The sequence below is a fragment of the Tenebrio molitor genome, chromosome 2, assembly GCF_963966145.1.
Source record: "Tenebrio molitor chromosome 2, icTenMoli1.1, whole genome shotgun sequence".
NCBI classification, from domain to species: domain Eukaryota; kingdom Metazoa; phylum Arthropoda; class Insecta; order Coleoptera; family Tenebrionidae; genus Tenebrio; species Tenebrio molitor.
The window spans coordinates 23,424,125-23,441,824 of NC_091047.1; the positions used below are offsets into that span (position 1 = coordinate 23,424,125).

At 34.0% G+C, this 17,700-nt stretch overlaps 2 protein-coding genes across 2 annotated transcripts in view; both read right to left on the reverse strand.

Moving 5' to 3' along the window:
* The window catches only part of LOC138124110 (limbic system-associated membrane protein-like), a 234,664-nt gene that overhangs the window by 96,932 nt on the left and 120,032 nt on the right, over positions 1–17,700 (reverse strand). The gene's annotated exons all lie outside the window — the stretch shown is intronic.
* On the reverse strand, positions 781–2,439 carry LOC138124027 (uncharacterized). The gene is made up of 3 exons (XM_069038948.1): positions 1,791–2,439; positions 1,606–1,738; positions 781–1,552 (listed from the first exon to the last, which is right to left on the reverse strand). Exons 1-3 carry the CDS (start codon positions 2,081–2,083, stop codon positions 860–862), a joined length of 1,119 nt encoding a protein of 372 aa, XP_068895049.1. The 5' UTR covers positions 2,084–2,439; the 3' UTR covers positions 781–859.

Below are 17,700 nucleotides of genomic sequence, written 5' to 3' on the forward strand. Positions count from 1 at the left end.
TTGCCAATTTGAGGGTCGTAGGCGAGATCTCGCCGTTCGATTTTTTATTAATTTAATGCTGGAGGTTTATTCAGACGAGAGCTGTGGGTATCAGTTGCGATATAAACGTGACCGGAGGTGCATGCATGTATATCCCTGGAAAGCCCCAGAGGAAACTGCCAAGTTGGGGTGGTGGTCTTTTATTCCGCCGATGAGATTTACTGCTCGGGCTCCAGACTAACGTAATACTTTATAACCAGAAGCCGGACAAGAGACACAAATTTAACAGCTTACATCAAGATAAGCCGTTCATTTATTTGGCGCAGCATTAAAGTGTTAGAGTCTGCATAAGGGACGTCTGGTTTGCCAGGACCAAATAAATATTTGCCAGTGCTTGCGCGGCTCCAGGTGTGGGACTGATGGAAATTGGAATGTCGATTATTTATTCGGTGCGAGAAATTGCGTGATACCTACTTTTAGCTGGTGAAATTTATCGCGCTGTCAAATTAACAAATAATTAAATATACTTCATATTTATCAATTTTTCTCAGTAGATGTAACAATAGGCATGAAAAAATTTTTTGACCTGACTAACCAACTCTGGTAACTTTAGTAAATTTTTTATTGTTCATTATTCCCTATTCCCTAGTTTAAATTACGTTTGCCAAACTTTTGTGTATTTTAGGTTAAATAAGGAAATAGGCTTTATACATTTATTCCATCCTAAACGATAAAATGGTATTTTATCTACTGTTTTCTTCATGGTAAAATGAAGTTTTATCGTCTAGAAAAATAAAATAATTACATTTTCACAAGTTTCTTTATTCTTTTTTAATCAAAATTACAAACGTCTGAATTGAAATAACCGGAAATAACATTGTTAATAAAAATTAAATGTGCACTTTTTAAACACTTTTCCACCACATTTGACAGTATTCTCGTTAGCGACATCTTTGCTTTTGATGAAGTTAACGACATCCTCACTTTTGATGAGGTTAGCGCCACTGCAACCAGGTAATTCGTTTGAAAATCCTTGACAATTCTTTGTGCTGCTTGTTCCCATCAAAATTCTGTTACAAATTTCCTTCTTATTTTCAACTGATTCATCAATGTAGCCTTCTACAACCGAATTCGATTTCCAGCCACCATGTCTCTTCATCATAAGCGTGTTAGCTCCAGTGTTCGCCAAAAGAGTAGCACTTGATCTCCTAAAGCAATGACCAGTGTAAGATTCAGGTAATGGCAGCTTTAAAAATTCCGCTATCATTCGGGGCATCTTGTAAAATGTGTTAACTCCCACCACTTGCTTTGTACATTTTTCATTGCGATAACCCAAAAAGAAACTCTTGGTTGGTGTATTTGCAGGTCTTAAATCACTATATTTTTTGTATAAAGCCAACTTGCTAACTCCTATTTTCGTATTATCCACAATAGTAAACATACGCTTCTTATTCGTTTTTGTTTCGGGAACTTGTATTATCAGAATATTATCTCGATCTTCGATATCGTCAATTTTCATTTTGTGTAATTCATCCATTCTGCATCCTCCGCCGATTCCCATGACCAAGGCAACCTTTAGATAATTTACTTAATATTGAGTGAAACTACCATAATAAAAACACTTACCTTTATCAACAAGTAAATCTTATCAGGTGCATCCTCCAAAAATTTGTTAAAATGTTCCCTCTCTAACACATTTGATTTAATCGGTGTGTAGGTTGAGTATTCTCGCTTAAGGAAAGTCTTCAGACTCAAAAATCTAAAAAAATAAACGTTTTAATTATAATATTCAAAATAATCATTCTTCTTACTTTGATATGTCTACTTGTTCCTTGATCAGTAAGGTACTCTTCAACTTTGAATAACAACTCCACAATGTTGAAGCCTTATACTTTTTTACCTTTTCTGCGAAGTACGATAGCAGGACTTCTTCTGATACACCTTTTATGTTTCTGCTTTTCCTCCAGGCACAGAAAATATTGTATTCTTTTTCATACAACGATACAGATTTTCGCGGCAATAAATTTTCAATAACAGATCTGGCTTCTTTAATAATATCTTCAGGAACATACAATTCATCTTCATTAAGGAAAGATTGGGCCATTATTTCCTCAAAAATGAAACACTTTCACGACGCTTTCACGAAACTGCTTTTAACTTTGTTGATAAACAAATTATCTCGGTAACCGACTCCCATGCCAACAGCCCCCGCTTTGAGTTTCTAATGTTTAACATCCATTGTTGTTTTTCTGTTTTTGACGTTTTTTTGATTGTTGAATTTTTTTGACGTTTATAATTGTCATAATCAAAATAATTCAGTAATTCAATCGAAGTAATGGAGGATGGAATAAAATTTTGTATTGTACACGACGATAAAATTCACCATTATCTTCTCGAGCGTATTAGCCTCTCGGCTTACGCCTCGAGGCTTAAACCGCTCTCGAAGATAAAATAAAATTTTATCGTTTTGTATAATAAATAACTATTTTCTCACTGAATTTATAGAAACATTTAAGAATACACTGTTGTGTTTTGTAATTTTTTGGCTTTTTTCGTAGCGTTAAATTGACTGATGCTTTCAGTATTTGATACTGTCATTAACATAAAAAAGAATTTGAATTTTTGCAATTATTCAATGCAACAAAAATAAAATTCCTTTGAGTTATTCAGGTCAGCAGTCGAGTATACTTTCATTATGTAAATTTAGAAATTTGACTGTATAATAGGAATTTTTATTTTTTCTTGTCGCTGAATAAAATTTGTTTAATCGTGATTTTATGTTCTACAGTTTGTTTACTAAATCGTAGTTTTTAACAGTTGTTCAATATACAGGATGTAGAATGGATTTTGGTAGGTACATAGGCACTTTCCATGCAATGGTGAAAAACCTCTTATATTGGCTCCCATAACCTCTTATATTGGCTCCCCTAATTATTTTCCTAAAAAGCACCTAAATCTTTTTATAATTATTTTATAACACTTTTCTGGTTCTGCTAGACAAGAAAGATTAAAATAAAAAAATTACCGATAAAATAGTAATAGCCATGACTCCCGACAACAATAACCTTCATTTTTTGACAAACGTAACGAGTTTGCTGATTCCTCAAAGAGTAAACTCTTTTAATAAAAAAGAAAAAGTTAACTTCGTGTCCAACAATTTTGAATTTCAGTATTTTTATTCTGGTTAGGCTCGAGAGCTTTAGCTCGAGGGTTTAACCTTTGAATAAAAATGCCCAAATATCAACGTGTAAAATTATCTAAAGCAAAAATGTTTAAGTGAAAATTGGCAAAATTAGGTCCTGTTCCTGTTATTTTTGGCAAGATTAATTCCAGAATACAGACTTTAACGTTGATTATTTATTAATACAGTTATTAAAAACAATTTGAGAGTCTGACAGGAGTAGTATGCATTTTAATCACTTTTGACAGATGACAGAGTTTATCACGATAAACATTTTTGATTGGATGAAAGCGAGCGATCTGATTGGCTGAACACCCACGTTTGATATATGTGGGAATTAATTATCACTAATGGTGTTATAATACCGTGAGACCTAATTTAAAAATCATACCCTACTTTCATTATAAATTTAAATGATCTCACGGTAATTCTTGTTTGTTTTGTAAGTTTTAAATTTGAAACCATTAAAATTCAAATAATGCAGCAATGTAAAGTTTCGTTGCTATCCGGAAAACCAGAAAAATGAGAAAGAAAACCTCTTCTTTCAGGCATACTAGAACACATTTGGTTTATTCTATTAAAATGAAATACATTTGGTTGATAATCCGCGTTATTACATCTGCGGCTTGAATACGAAAGTGCGAAAATATTATATCACAGTTTAATCTAGTTTGGAACTTTGTGGTAACACATGAACAGTTTTAAATTCAATCTTAAATTCTCATTACATTCAATTTATTATTTATTTTGCGGTGGCAATGTATCGTTACGGTTTTAAAAAGAAATGAGTTTTGTGTTGCAGACTGTAATGTGATTCTCCTTTAGTATTTTATTAAAAACAGTTTGTTGTGGAGACATTTTCTGCTTTTCGACAACATTCGAAAAAGGAAATGAAGAAGATCCATGAAAGTTGACAAGACAAGATGTAAAATGAATGTAAGCTTCTGGAGTTTTTTTTTAATTTTTAAAATTACTTCAATTCCTTTTTTAATTGGCTATTTTTTAAACAAATGGCTCAGTCAGCAAATAGAACATTAATTCTCTTTAAGTGGGTAATTTTTAACTGGGCAAAAACAGAAAGCTTATTAACGTCTTGTAGAGTTATAATATTGTTGATTAAAATCGTCGGCGAAATGTGCACGTGAAGCTTTTGATTTGCAAGTCAAAAAATAAAATTAATGTTTTTTGATAATAATCGAAAAAAAAACCATTCCGCCCTCCATTCAATTAATTTTGATGAACAATTAAATAAATTAACTCATCCCGTTCTTACATTAAAATAATTCCGAAAGGTATTTCATGGCCGTTTTTTTTCTGCTCGCGTCTTACAACTCATTTACATTTCGCAATTTTTCATATCGTTTTAAGTAGATACATTTTAAGGCGAGAAATTTAAAGGGAAAAAGTACGTTCATCATCATCTTTCTTGAAGAGTAAACTGTAAATTGCACCGCTCTGCGACAGAAGGCAGATATCCATTAATCTGTATTTGAAGTTTCCGTGAAAAGAATAAATTGCTGCAACACTAAAGGGGTTCTAAAAATTTGTCATCTTTTATCCTTAACTTCTTAGTTAAATCGATTAGGCGGAAGCGTTCGGTTTACCACGAAGCTCCATTTACATGAAATTGCTATTATTATGTTAGGTGTGGGCATTAGGTATACAGTGGGGACGGAAATAGTCCTCTCACCATCTAACTTTTGTATCGGACAAAAAAGAGATAGACACAATGGGACGAGTAGTCTCCGATGGATCTGCAAAGATGTTGCTGAATGCACTATCAACTTCCGCAACTACTTCTTTTCTAGTCCAAATATTATGAGTTCTTCTGTGTGTTCGGAATATTTCTTTAGTGGTGGTTCTCAAAAAATTGAGAGGTGTTAGAAGAAAGCTTCTGAGTCTTCAATTATGCTATCAAAAGTGTTCGTTCAATTCGTACTTCTTCATATCTTTCTCAACATTGCTCTCAAATTTCATTTGAGTACTACATTTTTCTTTGAAATTGTTTGCTTCCGTCCAATACTTTATATTTCCTTCTCACAATTTTTTGTTTCATATTCTTTGCAAAAATACTATCCGTAGGGAAAGGTGTAAAACAAATTCGTAGAACAAATTCCAAAAAATACCACCAAAACGGGGAAACGTTACAGTATCCTAATTTTCGAATTATTTCTAATTCATCTTCATGTAAAGATGATCCGTGAAATGATCTTCAAAAAGAACAACTACATAAAGTATAATTCTCGATTTTTCTTCTATTCTTAACTCTGTGGATTACATAATTTCACATTCTTTTTTTGTCTCCTCTTTGCGTTTCTTTAACATCCACTATATCAACAATATCAATAACATATGATAATTTGAAAGCAAATGTAGGTTTGAAGGATCACTGAGCTAAGATTTTACCTTTTCAGAAGCTACAAAGAGGTTCATCCCACGAAAAAAGAAGAAGAGAAAACTATCTAAACCCTAAAACCTAACCTAACCATAAGGGGTTAATAAGTGATTTAATAAATTCTTTCTAATTTTTCTCAAGGTTCTTTTAAATTGTGAAAGACTATGAGATACAAAACAATAGTGTCTTATGAGATGACTTATGAGGCCCGTAATGCATCTAAAATCAATATAATTATGCCTTCATAATACACGGGTCGTGAATAATAGTTATTTTCATATGAGTAGCGCTCTCAGATCACTTTTCAGGTATGAGGCCGAAATTTGAAGCACGAGGCGTCAGCCAAGTGCTGCAAAACAGACCGAATACCTGAAAACTGACATTGAATAACATTTTTTGTGTTCGTTTGGGCAAATTCTTAAAAAACATTAATTTATTAAATTTTGAGCTTACCTTTGACAGATGTCAAGTGAGGTATACTATAACCGGGAAAGTTTATACATTTAGTTATAAATATACCACTTTCCCGGTTCTATATCTTAAGAAACAAACACGAAAATGTTATAAGGGCACAGCTGAGTGAAATGTGGTAAATAATTTCTTAATTAATTTTTAATGTGATGGTTGTGTTTTGTTTATCTTTACTGGTAAAAAGTTCAGCAACTCATTGCCGCGTATTTGCATTAATAGAATTAAAATGTAAATTCCTTCATTGGTAATTTTTAATTAAGGAGATCCACCGAATCAAAAATAACGGCGATTTAATTGGGGAAATGCAAAGGAGCGCAGATGATTATTCGAGAATTAATTGTCCGTTACTTAGTGGAAAAGAATGACACACTTTCGTCGGAAGTTTTTCCGAGTCGAGTGGAAATTTCTAGATCAATTACTGGAGGGAAGCGGCATTAAGGGTGCGCTTAAAATATAAATGAGTTTTCGTATGGAACCGATCTAAATTCAAAATGTATGCTCGAAACTTATTGAAAATTCCCGATCTGAATTACATTTAAGGCGGAACGATTGAAAATGTAGATCTGAGTGTAGCAACATGTGATCGAGATAAATCGGTTCATTACGTATCGATACGATCTGGAATGTGTGAAGTTGCCTTAACAATGGCAACTGAGAGTTTCGCCCCGGGAAGGGGTGCGGGGCGAGATATCATATCAATCTAATGGCTATAGACAAATTTTGCGTTAGGGCACGAGATTTGGGTCGTTTAACATGTACATGACTGAGATGGGGAGGTTAAATTTGACACAGTGTAAGCCCCTTGTCTCGGATAAACACGACGCGACCTGATCTTATCTCTTAGAAATGTTTTTCGAACCGATGGAACGGGATAAGTGAACGGGCATTCAGGACGTCGACTTCCAGAAAAGTCAAAAATGACGACGAGCTGACGGCGCTAATGTCCCGGAAAATTTAATATTTCACCGAAATGCTTTTTCCACTGTGATTAGAAGTGATACGAGGTAACTCTGAAAGAAACGTGAGGAAATGTGTTTTATTTGGAAAGGTAACTAAAGTCATTTACGGAAACACTCGAATTGCTAAAAATAATTCAGCATTAATATACAGCATTATTATAAATGTTTCTAACATCGTAGGTGGCTGTGCGCTATAGTTTAGGTGCGCCGCTACGCCAACTAGATGTTAGAAACATTTATAATAACCTCGTATTTAAAATTTAAAGTTATGAAATTTGGACACTCCTGCCATTATTGACAATTACTTAACAATTCATTTTTTGTAACATTTCTGAAGTAATTTTAGTTAATTAAAATGTGTTCCAATGACGAAAGGGTCGATATGATATTTAAATATGAGTCAGTTTCTTAAATTAAAAAAAATATTGTCGATTACTGCCATTTTAAAATTTTTATATGGTCGGATATGGATTGGGCGCGCTCATAAGGTATACTCCGTACGCTGGTAATTGCACGTTTTTAAATTCTAGTTCCAAAACATAACGCAGTGAAAAATACTAAACTCTCCATCTCTATTGTTTCACGTTATTTAAAAAACCGTTGTAGCCTTGCAGATTAATTCCCGCCACACTTGTCTCTGTGTCTGTCTTTTGTCAAAAAAACGTGTAATCTATTAGTGTACGGAGTATATGTACAATAGCCGGCAATAAAAACTAGCCATCACTTTTCTGTCACGTCAAAATCCAAATGTGTAATTAATGCCTTAATGACACTGACATTTAAATGATGGCTAAATTTTTTTGCCGGCCACCGTACATATTTGGAATTTATGACAGATTTCTCATTAAAATACAGTTCAATCATAAATGTTAAGCGACCTTGAGTTTGACAATCCACATCTAAAACGTTTTTACTATGTAAAACGCGACAAAACTGTGATTTTCAGTATAGAAGATTGTTAACTATTTGTTGACGTTGACAGTCGTTCAACTAAATCGTTATAATAAAGTAGGTCGCTACATTACCGACCAAGCTAAAAATAATACTTTTATTTATGTTAAAAAATCCAGCTGCACTAAACTCGCGAGTAAAGTTTTTCGAATGAACTACCAATTCCATTTGATCTGATTCGGTATAAATTTTTCTTGAAGTTTGTAACACAAGTCAACACATCTTTTAGCTTCCGTAACGGTCGAATCTATTGGAATTGCAACCGTCAAAATATTATACTAAAACGGTAAAAACAAGTAGTGCTTGATAATTGACAATTAAATGACAATTGACAAATTCTGCTCCACACCAAAGATTTTGTTAAAAATCTATCTATCTATCGTGTCTCCAAGAATTCGATAGCAATGTGCAAGTTTCGTCAATTCTCGAACCACGTTCCTTTCTATACCGATATTCAAAACTGTCTCATTTAAATCTTCATATCTAATCTTCAAAGTTTGGATGAAACAGTTTAACAAATTCACTGTTAAAAATTCACAATACAGGTCTTTCCCGGCAGTCATGAGATTTTCCAGAATGGTAATTCCATCATACTTGACCATTTCTACTCGTATATTAAATAAATTTCATAAATCGCGAATAAAGAATTTTTCTTCAAACGTCCGTAAATTATGACATTATCCTGCTGCATTGATAATGCTAAAGTGTCACTTCATTGTCATGGCATCTAACGAGCTGACGAGCGGCAGATAAAGTTATTATCTCCGCTGAGAGCGGCAGATAAAGTTATTATCTCCGCTGATGAGCGGCAGTAAAGTAAACTAGCTAAGTCATTTGAAATTCCTACCTGGTTTCTTAACATGTCTTAAATAATTTGTTATGAAGGTTTGAAGAAAATATAGTATATGTTATTCGGAGCAAAAATGATTTTATGTGCTTTGGCTGGTTTGTCTGTGTCACTGCGTTCGGCAGCCAATCTACCAGCCGCGGCACATAAAACTTAATTTTTGCTCCTCATAACATAATATACTATTTCACAAAAAAACCGAAGTAAAAATTATTCACCAGTTTCCCTTCCAATTTCCTTTTGCTTTGTAGTTTGAAGTCGACGTAGAGGAAGTTTGTCAACAAGATTCTCCAATTGTCGACATCCCAAAGTAACAATTTCATAATTGTCAACACAGACAATCCCACTATGGTTCCACAAATACCACAAAAGACATTTTTATATGGTTCATTACGTAAACACAAATGTTCCATAAGCATGCGTCATGTTTTCTTCTGTTGTTGTATACACGATCAAAAATATATTCAGCAGCAGTAACATGCACCTGCAACACTTGCACAAGATAGGTTTGTGGAAGGTGTTCTTGTTGAAGTACAACGGCGCGATCAGAAAAATGTTCAGAAAACTGAATAAACCACGAATAAAGTTGATGTCTTTTATTGATAATTTAAAGCTCATCTTGCCCAGTTTTTCAGTCTCGTTCTGGTCCTCAATCGGATAAGAAGCTTGTTGTGACGTTTATAAATAGCGACAAAAACATCAATAAGGGAAATTAACTCGCATAAAATATAGTAAAAAAAAGTGAGTTATTATATAATATATAATTACATAACATTTTAATTTATTTATATAATTGTTTACATTTGCTGGCTGGTGTTAATTTGAGTAGTTATGATAAAATACGTGGCCACATTCCCGATCAGACAAAAAATGATTATTTTGTTGATACTGAAAAATCGTGGGGCGTTAAACTCTTTGACAAAATGTTCCGAATAAATCGCCAATATAGTCACCGCAGCAATTTCCGTCAATTCCTCTTCAAAATCCTCAAAAATACACTACACTATATTTTCATAAATCAAATTATTTCATTCAAAAATGTACGGACGTGTATGAATACCATCTTTTAAATCTGTATTTCAACATGATTTTATGTTCAGAATTCAGAATTAATACATTTTTAACAATAGTTACAATAGTTCCTGATACATTAACTCTATGGAAATGTTTCACGAGCATTATGCCCAGTTAAACAGAATTGTTACACTGTCAAACTAAAGTAAACAGAATTAGCTTTATTGAGATACAAACGTAATTGAACACGTTTGTGTCGTATTGCAAAGATGAATGGTTCTATTTTCCATTTCCACAAACGAATTAATAATAATTTAGTAATATGTTTTCCGGAACCTCATACGGCATATTTAATATTTTTCAGAATGCGTCAAAAATGGTTTCGACTATCCCACCTCCACCCGGCGGCACGGCAATTTTGCCGGAGTACATACACTATTACGGATATTACTATCAAGTAATAGTGCAGTGCTTATCAACATAATTACCGGCGTCTTGCCTCCGCATTTTGACTTTGTTGTGTATTATGTTCTGTGTCAATGTTAAGGAACTTCCTCACGATGTGACATGAGTATAATAATATACCTTTTTGAATTTCAACTACCAATGTGTTATCTAAATCCAGAATTTTTAAATTTTTAAAAAGAGATTGTGGTACTATTCCCGTTGCTGAAATTACAAGTGGTAAAATCGAAATTTTTTCTAAACACCAAAGATTTCTCATAGCAACGGACAGCTCTAAATATTTATTAATTTTTGTGTTATATGTCTGTGTTATATTATTATTATGTTTCTATTATTATTATTATAGTTTATCATGATCATGTAAATATAAATTTTAAAATAGTAGATTATATCATTAAGAGTAGAATTGAGTCTTTTTGTGCTAAACCCAGAGATTAAAGAGAGAGACGAAGTCGAGGTCGGCAACTGGGCGAAGCACAAAAAGACCTTCTACTCTGAATATATCATCTATCACAAAGAGAAGAAAAAAGTGGGGGTTGTCATTTAAACAAATTGCATGTCACACTGTATATTAGATCACTTTTATATTTGTCATGCACGAATATGTACAAGATCTTTATAGTCTACTGACTTTTCTCCCTATATCAGTTTTTGTTGTACCTAAATATTGACATTTTTTATTGTTTTTGTTATTCCTTCTTTTTGAAATCAAACCACCATATATGTATTTGAAAGCAAACCCAATATTAATCGGTCTGTGATAACTTCCGCGATTTTAAAGCTTTCGAAACGCATTTCAAAACAACACATCACACAAATAATCTAATACACTGGCTTGTCAAAATGCAGCCACGAATCCAGTTTCCAGGGAACAATACAGGAAATGCCCGTTGCATAAAAACATTTCCCGTCACACTTCCTGAATTATTAAATCTCCTATCAATCGAAGTCGCAAAAACAAATCCCGGTTATTGCAGGTTTGTTCGGCGTAATAAAACAAACTGGCGGTCGTTGTTAACAAATCATGCATCAAGCGCCATTTGGTTATCGAACCGTTCCCCAGGTCTTCCATCACCACTAAACGCATCAAGTACAAAGTTGCAAGAGCCAAAGCTGGTAATAATGTCCCGGCATGACGTTCTTACTTTCACTGCATGTCGTGTTGCGATGAAATTTACAAGTTGACGTTGAGGCCGTGTTTGCGTTTTTTCACAAACGAACTTTCTCCGCCTAATTAAAAATGTTTGCCTTCTCGCTGCAGGAATTAAAACTAAATAAATTACAAAATCTCCAGTTAATTGGAAGTTTTTTCTTCATTTAAAAACGCTCTTTTGATATCGTATTGATTTAGGGCTCGTGCTATCAAACTTCTTCGGTTTCAATTTTTCAAAGATAATTAAAACATTGATTTATTTAAGATTGAGGAGGGTTTTTCTGGCGATCGGGCGATGCTTAATTAATGCCGTGTCACGGTAGATCCTGCTCAAATTATCCTTACCTTAAATTTTTTTTAGCCCGAAGCATTTGTTTCGAGTTTATAGAAAAAACTGGAAGGAAGTTGCCGAAAAGTTGAAGGGGAAATTTCCGTTTTCACTGTAATTTGTTTCAAAGTGATGACAAAAAAAAATACAAAGCATTATACATATACAGTTGGTTGCAAAAAAACGAGAACTGTCAGAATAAAATTGATACATTTTTACAATTTCTTCATAGTGCGAAACCTTCTCACGAGAAATAGGTTAGAATTATGGTCAAAAAAAAAATTTACTCCTATTTGATAGGTTTTTTTCTTTACAACCAACTGTATCACATTACTACGAGTAAAACAGGTCAGGAATGTGCTGCTTCTTCCTCAAGTGATATTATCATCGATTGTTAATCAGTTAATCACATCACGAGCTTATATTGGGTGATTCAAAATAATTGTGGCTAAGTATGGCAACTATGTACGAAAATTTATATGGCAACTGTGTGGGTAGGATAGAGTTGACATTTCTTTGACAGTTCATAGTCGCGCAATTTTGAAAATTGTCAAATCAATGTCCAATGGTATAAAAAAAAATCAAATGCACGCTTATGAAATGTCATACAAATGTCAACTCTACCCCACCCACACAGTTGCCACATAAAATTTCGTACATAGTTGCCATACTTATCTACAATAATTTTGAATCACATAATATTTCATGACTCATGAGTATAACGAATGAACAAATGAGGGACATAAACCGACGTCATGGATTTGCTATTTTTTAAGTGTCAAAGTGATAAACGTCTTTAAAAATGGACCAAAATAAAGTGATAGATTTTTGGTTTTGTTTTGGCGCTGTGATATCCTGTTACTACCAGATTTCAACCAATTAAAATCGTCGATAAGGGATCACGTAACACGTGAATTATATTCTCAAAGTAATAAATCAACGTTTTGAAATTACATTAATGTAAATTTCCTCATACTGTTCTAAATCAAATTTGCGTTAAGTTTATGTTAATTCGAATGTGTGATTTGTACTGTTTTAACTAAATACCGTGATTACATTGTTTACTCGTTGTTGATTAAGTTTTCTTAAAATAGATGAAAACATAATCATTTAATAAATTTCCAATTTTTGTACTGGTTAAAACTTTGTTTACCCCAGGCAGATGTAATTTACGAGAATCGATTTTGTGATAAATGGAATATAACAACGTAGGCGTATTAATTTTCATTCAAAACATTGATAGTTGGAGAAGGTTTGTTTTGGAAAAAAATTACAATACACGGTTGAAGAGTGGAATTGAAGGGAACAGAGCAAACACTAGAAACGTTCATTAAATATTTCATTATTTGCAGCCACCGAACAGTTGTTTATTTAATACAGCCATTCTTCTTGCGGCTCAGACTATTCTATTCTATATATAAGAAAGGCCATCAGGCTCGTTCATCTGGGGCGTTTAGCAGGCGCCGGTCCAGCCGCTTTATGAGCTACGTGTCCTGATGAATCCTTGAGTTGCGCCGATATACCAGCTTAGGTTAAACCCTTCTCCACTCTGCACAATCCGACTCCAGAGTTATTTTCTCATTTTGTCGTTTTCCCTTTATCGCTCTTATTCCTTCGTCTTATTGGATCCGATACTCAATTTACTGGTAAACTTGCACACAACCTAAATGCTTGTTACCGATATTATTAACGTCCATTTTTGATAAATGGCGACTCCTTGCCTTAAACACATCTAGGCCAATACACTCACCACCGCTGCCACCTCGCAAAGTGAAAAAATAAAAATAATAGACGTTATGACTAAAACTAAAAGAATACGCATAAAAATAAAAAACTGACAGTCCGAATAAGTTCGGGACGTCCTTAACAACAATTTGTTGAGCAGGGAATAATTGTTAGTTGTTTATGCTTCTCAAAATCTTTGTCGCCAAAATAATCTTTTAAAATGGTGATTTGTGTTCAAATCAAATTTGCCGACCGTCTTCGAAAAAGAGAAAAACGTAGTCCACATTTTTGGAAATTTCGTTAAAATCAGGGAATAATTGAATTAATGAATTTGACGTATATTTCAGACCGAAAGAAATGTTCATTAATTCAAATGATTTTTTTTTAATTCTCAAATTTTTGTTAAATGGAAAGGCAAAGGGAGAGAATTGGAAATTAGAAACAAAGTGCTTTATGGATACTGTTCACTTCACTTTCGCTCATTGTTTTTTCGCTCACTGTCTTTCACCCACTTGTTTTCATTCACTCGTAAATTTTTCCATTTCTTCCTGATAACGTAATTTTGATTTTTCTGGCAACATTTGGCATCTCGCTACACTTGCCTCTTCCAGGACATCATCAGGAACATATAACTCTTCATCACCCATTTCCACAACGTATACACAACCACTTTATTGACGTTACAGGACTTTGTTTATTTTTTATTTTATTTTTTCCATAGCAACAGATCCTTTATTTAAAATTTCGAATACAACGTTACAGATTCGCTTTCTATAAGAAGGTACCGAACAAAACCAAATACAGCATTGGAGAGTAAGGCCGTTTTCGTTCACTTGAATTGCGAAAGCTTTGCCTTCCTCACTCTTACATTAAACAACTGTTTATTTTATTTGATAATCATAATTACTTCTTTTCTTGCACTAAAATAAAAGTAAATCATTTTCCTTGCGAATTCGTTTATAAAAATAGGATTTCTTTTCAAAATCTTTCATTTAATTTGTTTTAAATTAATTTTCGCCAAATGTGGGATCTTTTTGTATGTTTTTTAAAATAATTTAATTTTTCCACGATTCTTTCCTTGGAACTCTCGTAATCGGGGAGGTTCCGTCAGTGTCCATCGTAAGTAGCTATGGCCTGGCGCAGAGCACAAAATGCAACCACGCCATTGGGGAAACAGCTAACAATTAAAATTTTAACAGGATCATATGCTTCACATCTTCTTATTGGTTTGGTTCATTCACTTATTATTAATCAAATTTCAATTTGTTGAGCCACTAGTAACATCTAGGACTAAAATTAATTTATTAAATTCACCCATTTACCTATTTATAAGATTTACTGGGAGCAAACGACGTCTCTATTGTGACCTCTCGTAGAATCTCTTTCTTTTCCTAACAATTTTTGTTGCATATTTATTGCACAAATATCATTCGAGGAGAAAAGGAGAACATCTATATGATAGGTACTAAACAATAAGTATAATATTATGTATTTAGATAAAAATTAATTGCAATAATTTTTTATAGAAAAATCCATCTGTGCTGAAAGAAAAAAATTATTTGCAATGATATTTACACTTTGCCGTATTAGTACGGGAAAGTCTCACTTAACCACACTAGTGACGTAAAAAGGTGTTTAATTTCTGAAAATGAAAGAAGTAATACAGATGAATATAGAGCTGGAAATTTCACAATCTCAGGACGATTGATAATGCTTTGATTTGTCGTTCCCATAACTTAGACTTAACGGGACAGCAATTCTCTGTAACTAAAGATGTGGAGAAATTGGTTTTTGAAGAAGTCCAAAGTGGAACGAATTTAAAAAAATCTTCATATACTTAATACATATCTCTAAAAATTAGTGTGACATTTACTTCAGCAATAAAAATTTTACTCGAATCTTATTTTACGGTTTTCTCTAAATTACATTTTGTTGATAATATTTTATTTATTTTGTAGTGGATTTGGTCCAAGTCTTAGCAATCTCTGTGAACATTTATTGAGAAATAAATTCGTCCGCTGGTACAGTCTGCTTTAATTACGCTCCAGTTTGGCAGCACTTTCTGACTAATAATAAATATCGGATGCGATTGTCGGATTGCAATAATAGAGATGCACGTTGGGGTGGAATTGACCATGGCTCTCATCGAGTGTTGGTTGTATTTCAGACAGTCGCCTATCGATTGCTTTGGGGGTAGTGATCCGAAACAGCTACTGTCCTGGCTCAGTGCCATGTATATTAGAGGTGCACAAAGAAGACGTATCGCTTAATCTTGGTGAAAAACGAATGAAAATGTTCCGAAAGCAAGCTGAAATTATTTATAGATCGTCGTGGGTGGGTATGTTGATCAACAGTCATTTCAATTCCAATTGCTCGGTTCCAATTTGTTACAAATGGGATACAATTTGCTGGTAATATTTGTTCGAACATTCCAAAATGAAAATTTTAATGGCCGACAAAAGAACTCGCTATGGTGGAATGATTGTCTGTTGCATAACGACAGTAAATTTATTGAGTGATTTTAAAAACGACAATTTACATAAAGCAATTGCTCGTAAAAAATTATTTCTGTTATGTGCCGCGGCGGCACAGTCGACCAAATGAAATGTTGATTTGAACTTTTGAAATAAACGAATTTCGTTATTTCATGTGGAATAAATACAAAGCGACTGGAAAATGTGACGTTTTTTCATATGCCTATAGCGCAAATGTTGGTCATTTTGATGGCAATTTCGTGTTTGGGCAATAGACATGATTCATTGATTTAATTGGAAAAATATAAACTGTATATTTTAACAAATACAAAGTGTCTGTAAAAGAAGGTATATCAATAGTCCTCTGGAATTCGAATATATTTTGCCGCTCTGTAGCATATTGTGGTACCAAATAGAAAAATAGAGGTTATGTAAGTCCATTAATGGCAGGATTTTAATAAAGACTGTTGTAAGATGAAACTTAATTAGAATATAGAAAAACTGAAGAAAATGAAAAACAAAACAACTAAGACTCACAACTGACCTAAGATTTAATAATTTTACAGTTGACAGTTGATTTGACGGCTTTAACCGCTCGACGTAGTTCAACACAATAAAATTATAGAGCCTCACAATTCCACTCTTGATATACGTTCTTTTATAAACACTATCTATGTACTTGCTTTAGATAAAAATTTCAGTAAATTTGTTGAGAGTTGTTCTGAAGATGTTGTCGAGTGCAGTACGGTTTATATGCCAGGTAAATATTAGGATATAAGTTAGGGAGTCAAAAGTTACGTCAAAAAGTAACGTAACGTTTGTACGATAAAGTCCGCTTCATTGGCGATTTTATTTATCATTTTATGATCTTGAAGTAGGTCCTGACACAAGTTGGAAGATGTTCTGCTTGCCAAAATAAAATATTCTCCTAAGAGCCGTTGTCGCTACAATGTTTCGATTTTGACGCCCTCTAGCGCTTAACCTATTAACTTTAACAATATGGTCCTTTGAGAAAAGGCGATCGATAGTAGGAGATCTATCCGATGATAATTTGTAACGTGCAAAATGAGTACGTTCTCTGCTGCTCCTAGGAAAACTTTGATAAGTTAAGTACACGCAAGCATATTGTCGAATAGCGCAAAGAAATTAACATTGCGGCTTAATTTATTTCTTGCCAGATGTAATGAAGATTTTTTTCCAGCACTGTATTTAATTTGTTCGTGTTGCAGTTTGGAGGAGCACGTGGTCCTGTGCTCCTCGGCACCCCCTCGAAGGGGAGCGGGCTGCTGAGGCTTTCCAGAGCCTTTTCAGCCACACTGACGGGAAGATTCGGGATGGGTGCGGAAGGAAGGTGGTAGGTTACTGAGAGGTTGATACTGACCCACCATTCGCCTTATCTGTGATATGAGACCTGTGTTCATACCACGATGTGATGGTGTGGGGAAACCTCTGAAAAAAACCCACACCAGGTCAGGCTGGGCACCAGGGTTAGAACCCGGGACCTCCCGAATGCAAAGTAGCGCGCTAGGCGCTTGGCCACAGTGTTCGGTCCCCGGCACCAGTAACCCCTGGCTTTTGTCACCCATATAATAACGACTGAATGCTAAACTTCTTTACCGTGTACCAAATCGGCGAGATTCCTAGCAGTTCTAATTTTAGCAAATATCGGGAGTAATTTATAAGAATTGAAAAATATCTGAAAAATGAGAAATTAACGCTGACAGTTTAATTTATAAAAGTGCCGAATGTAAGTAAATA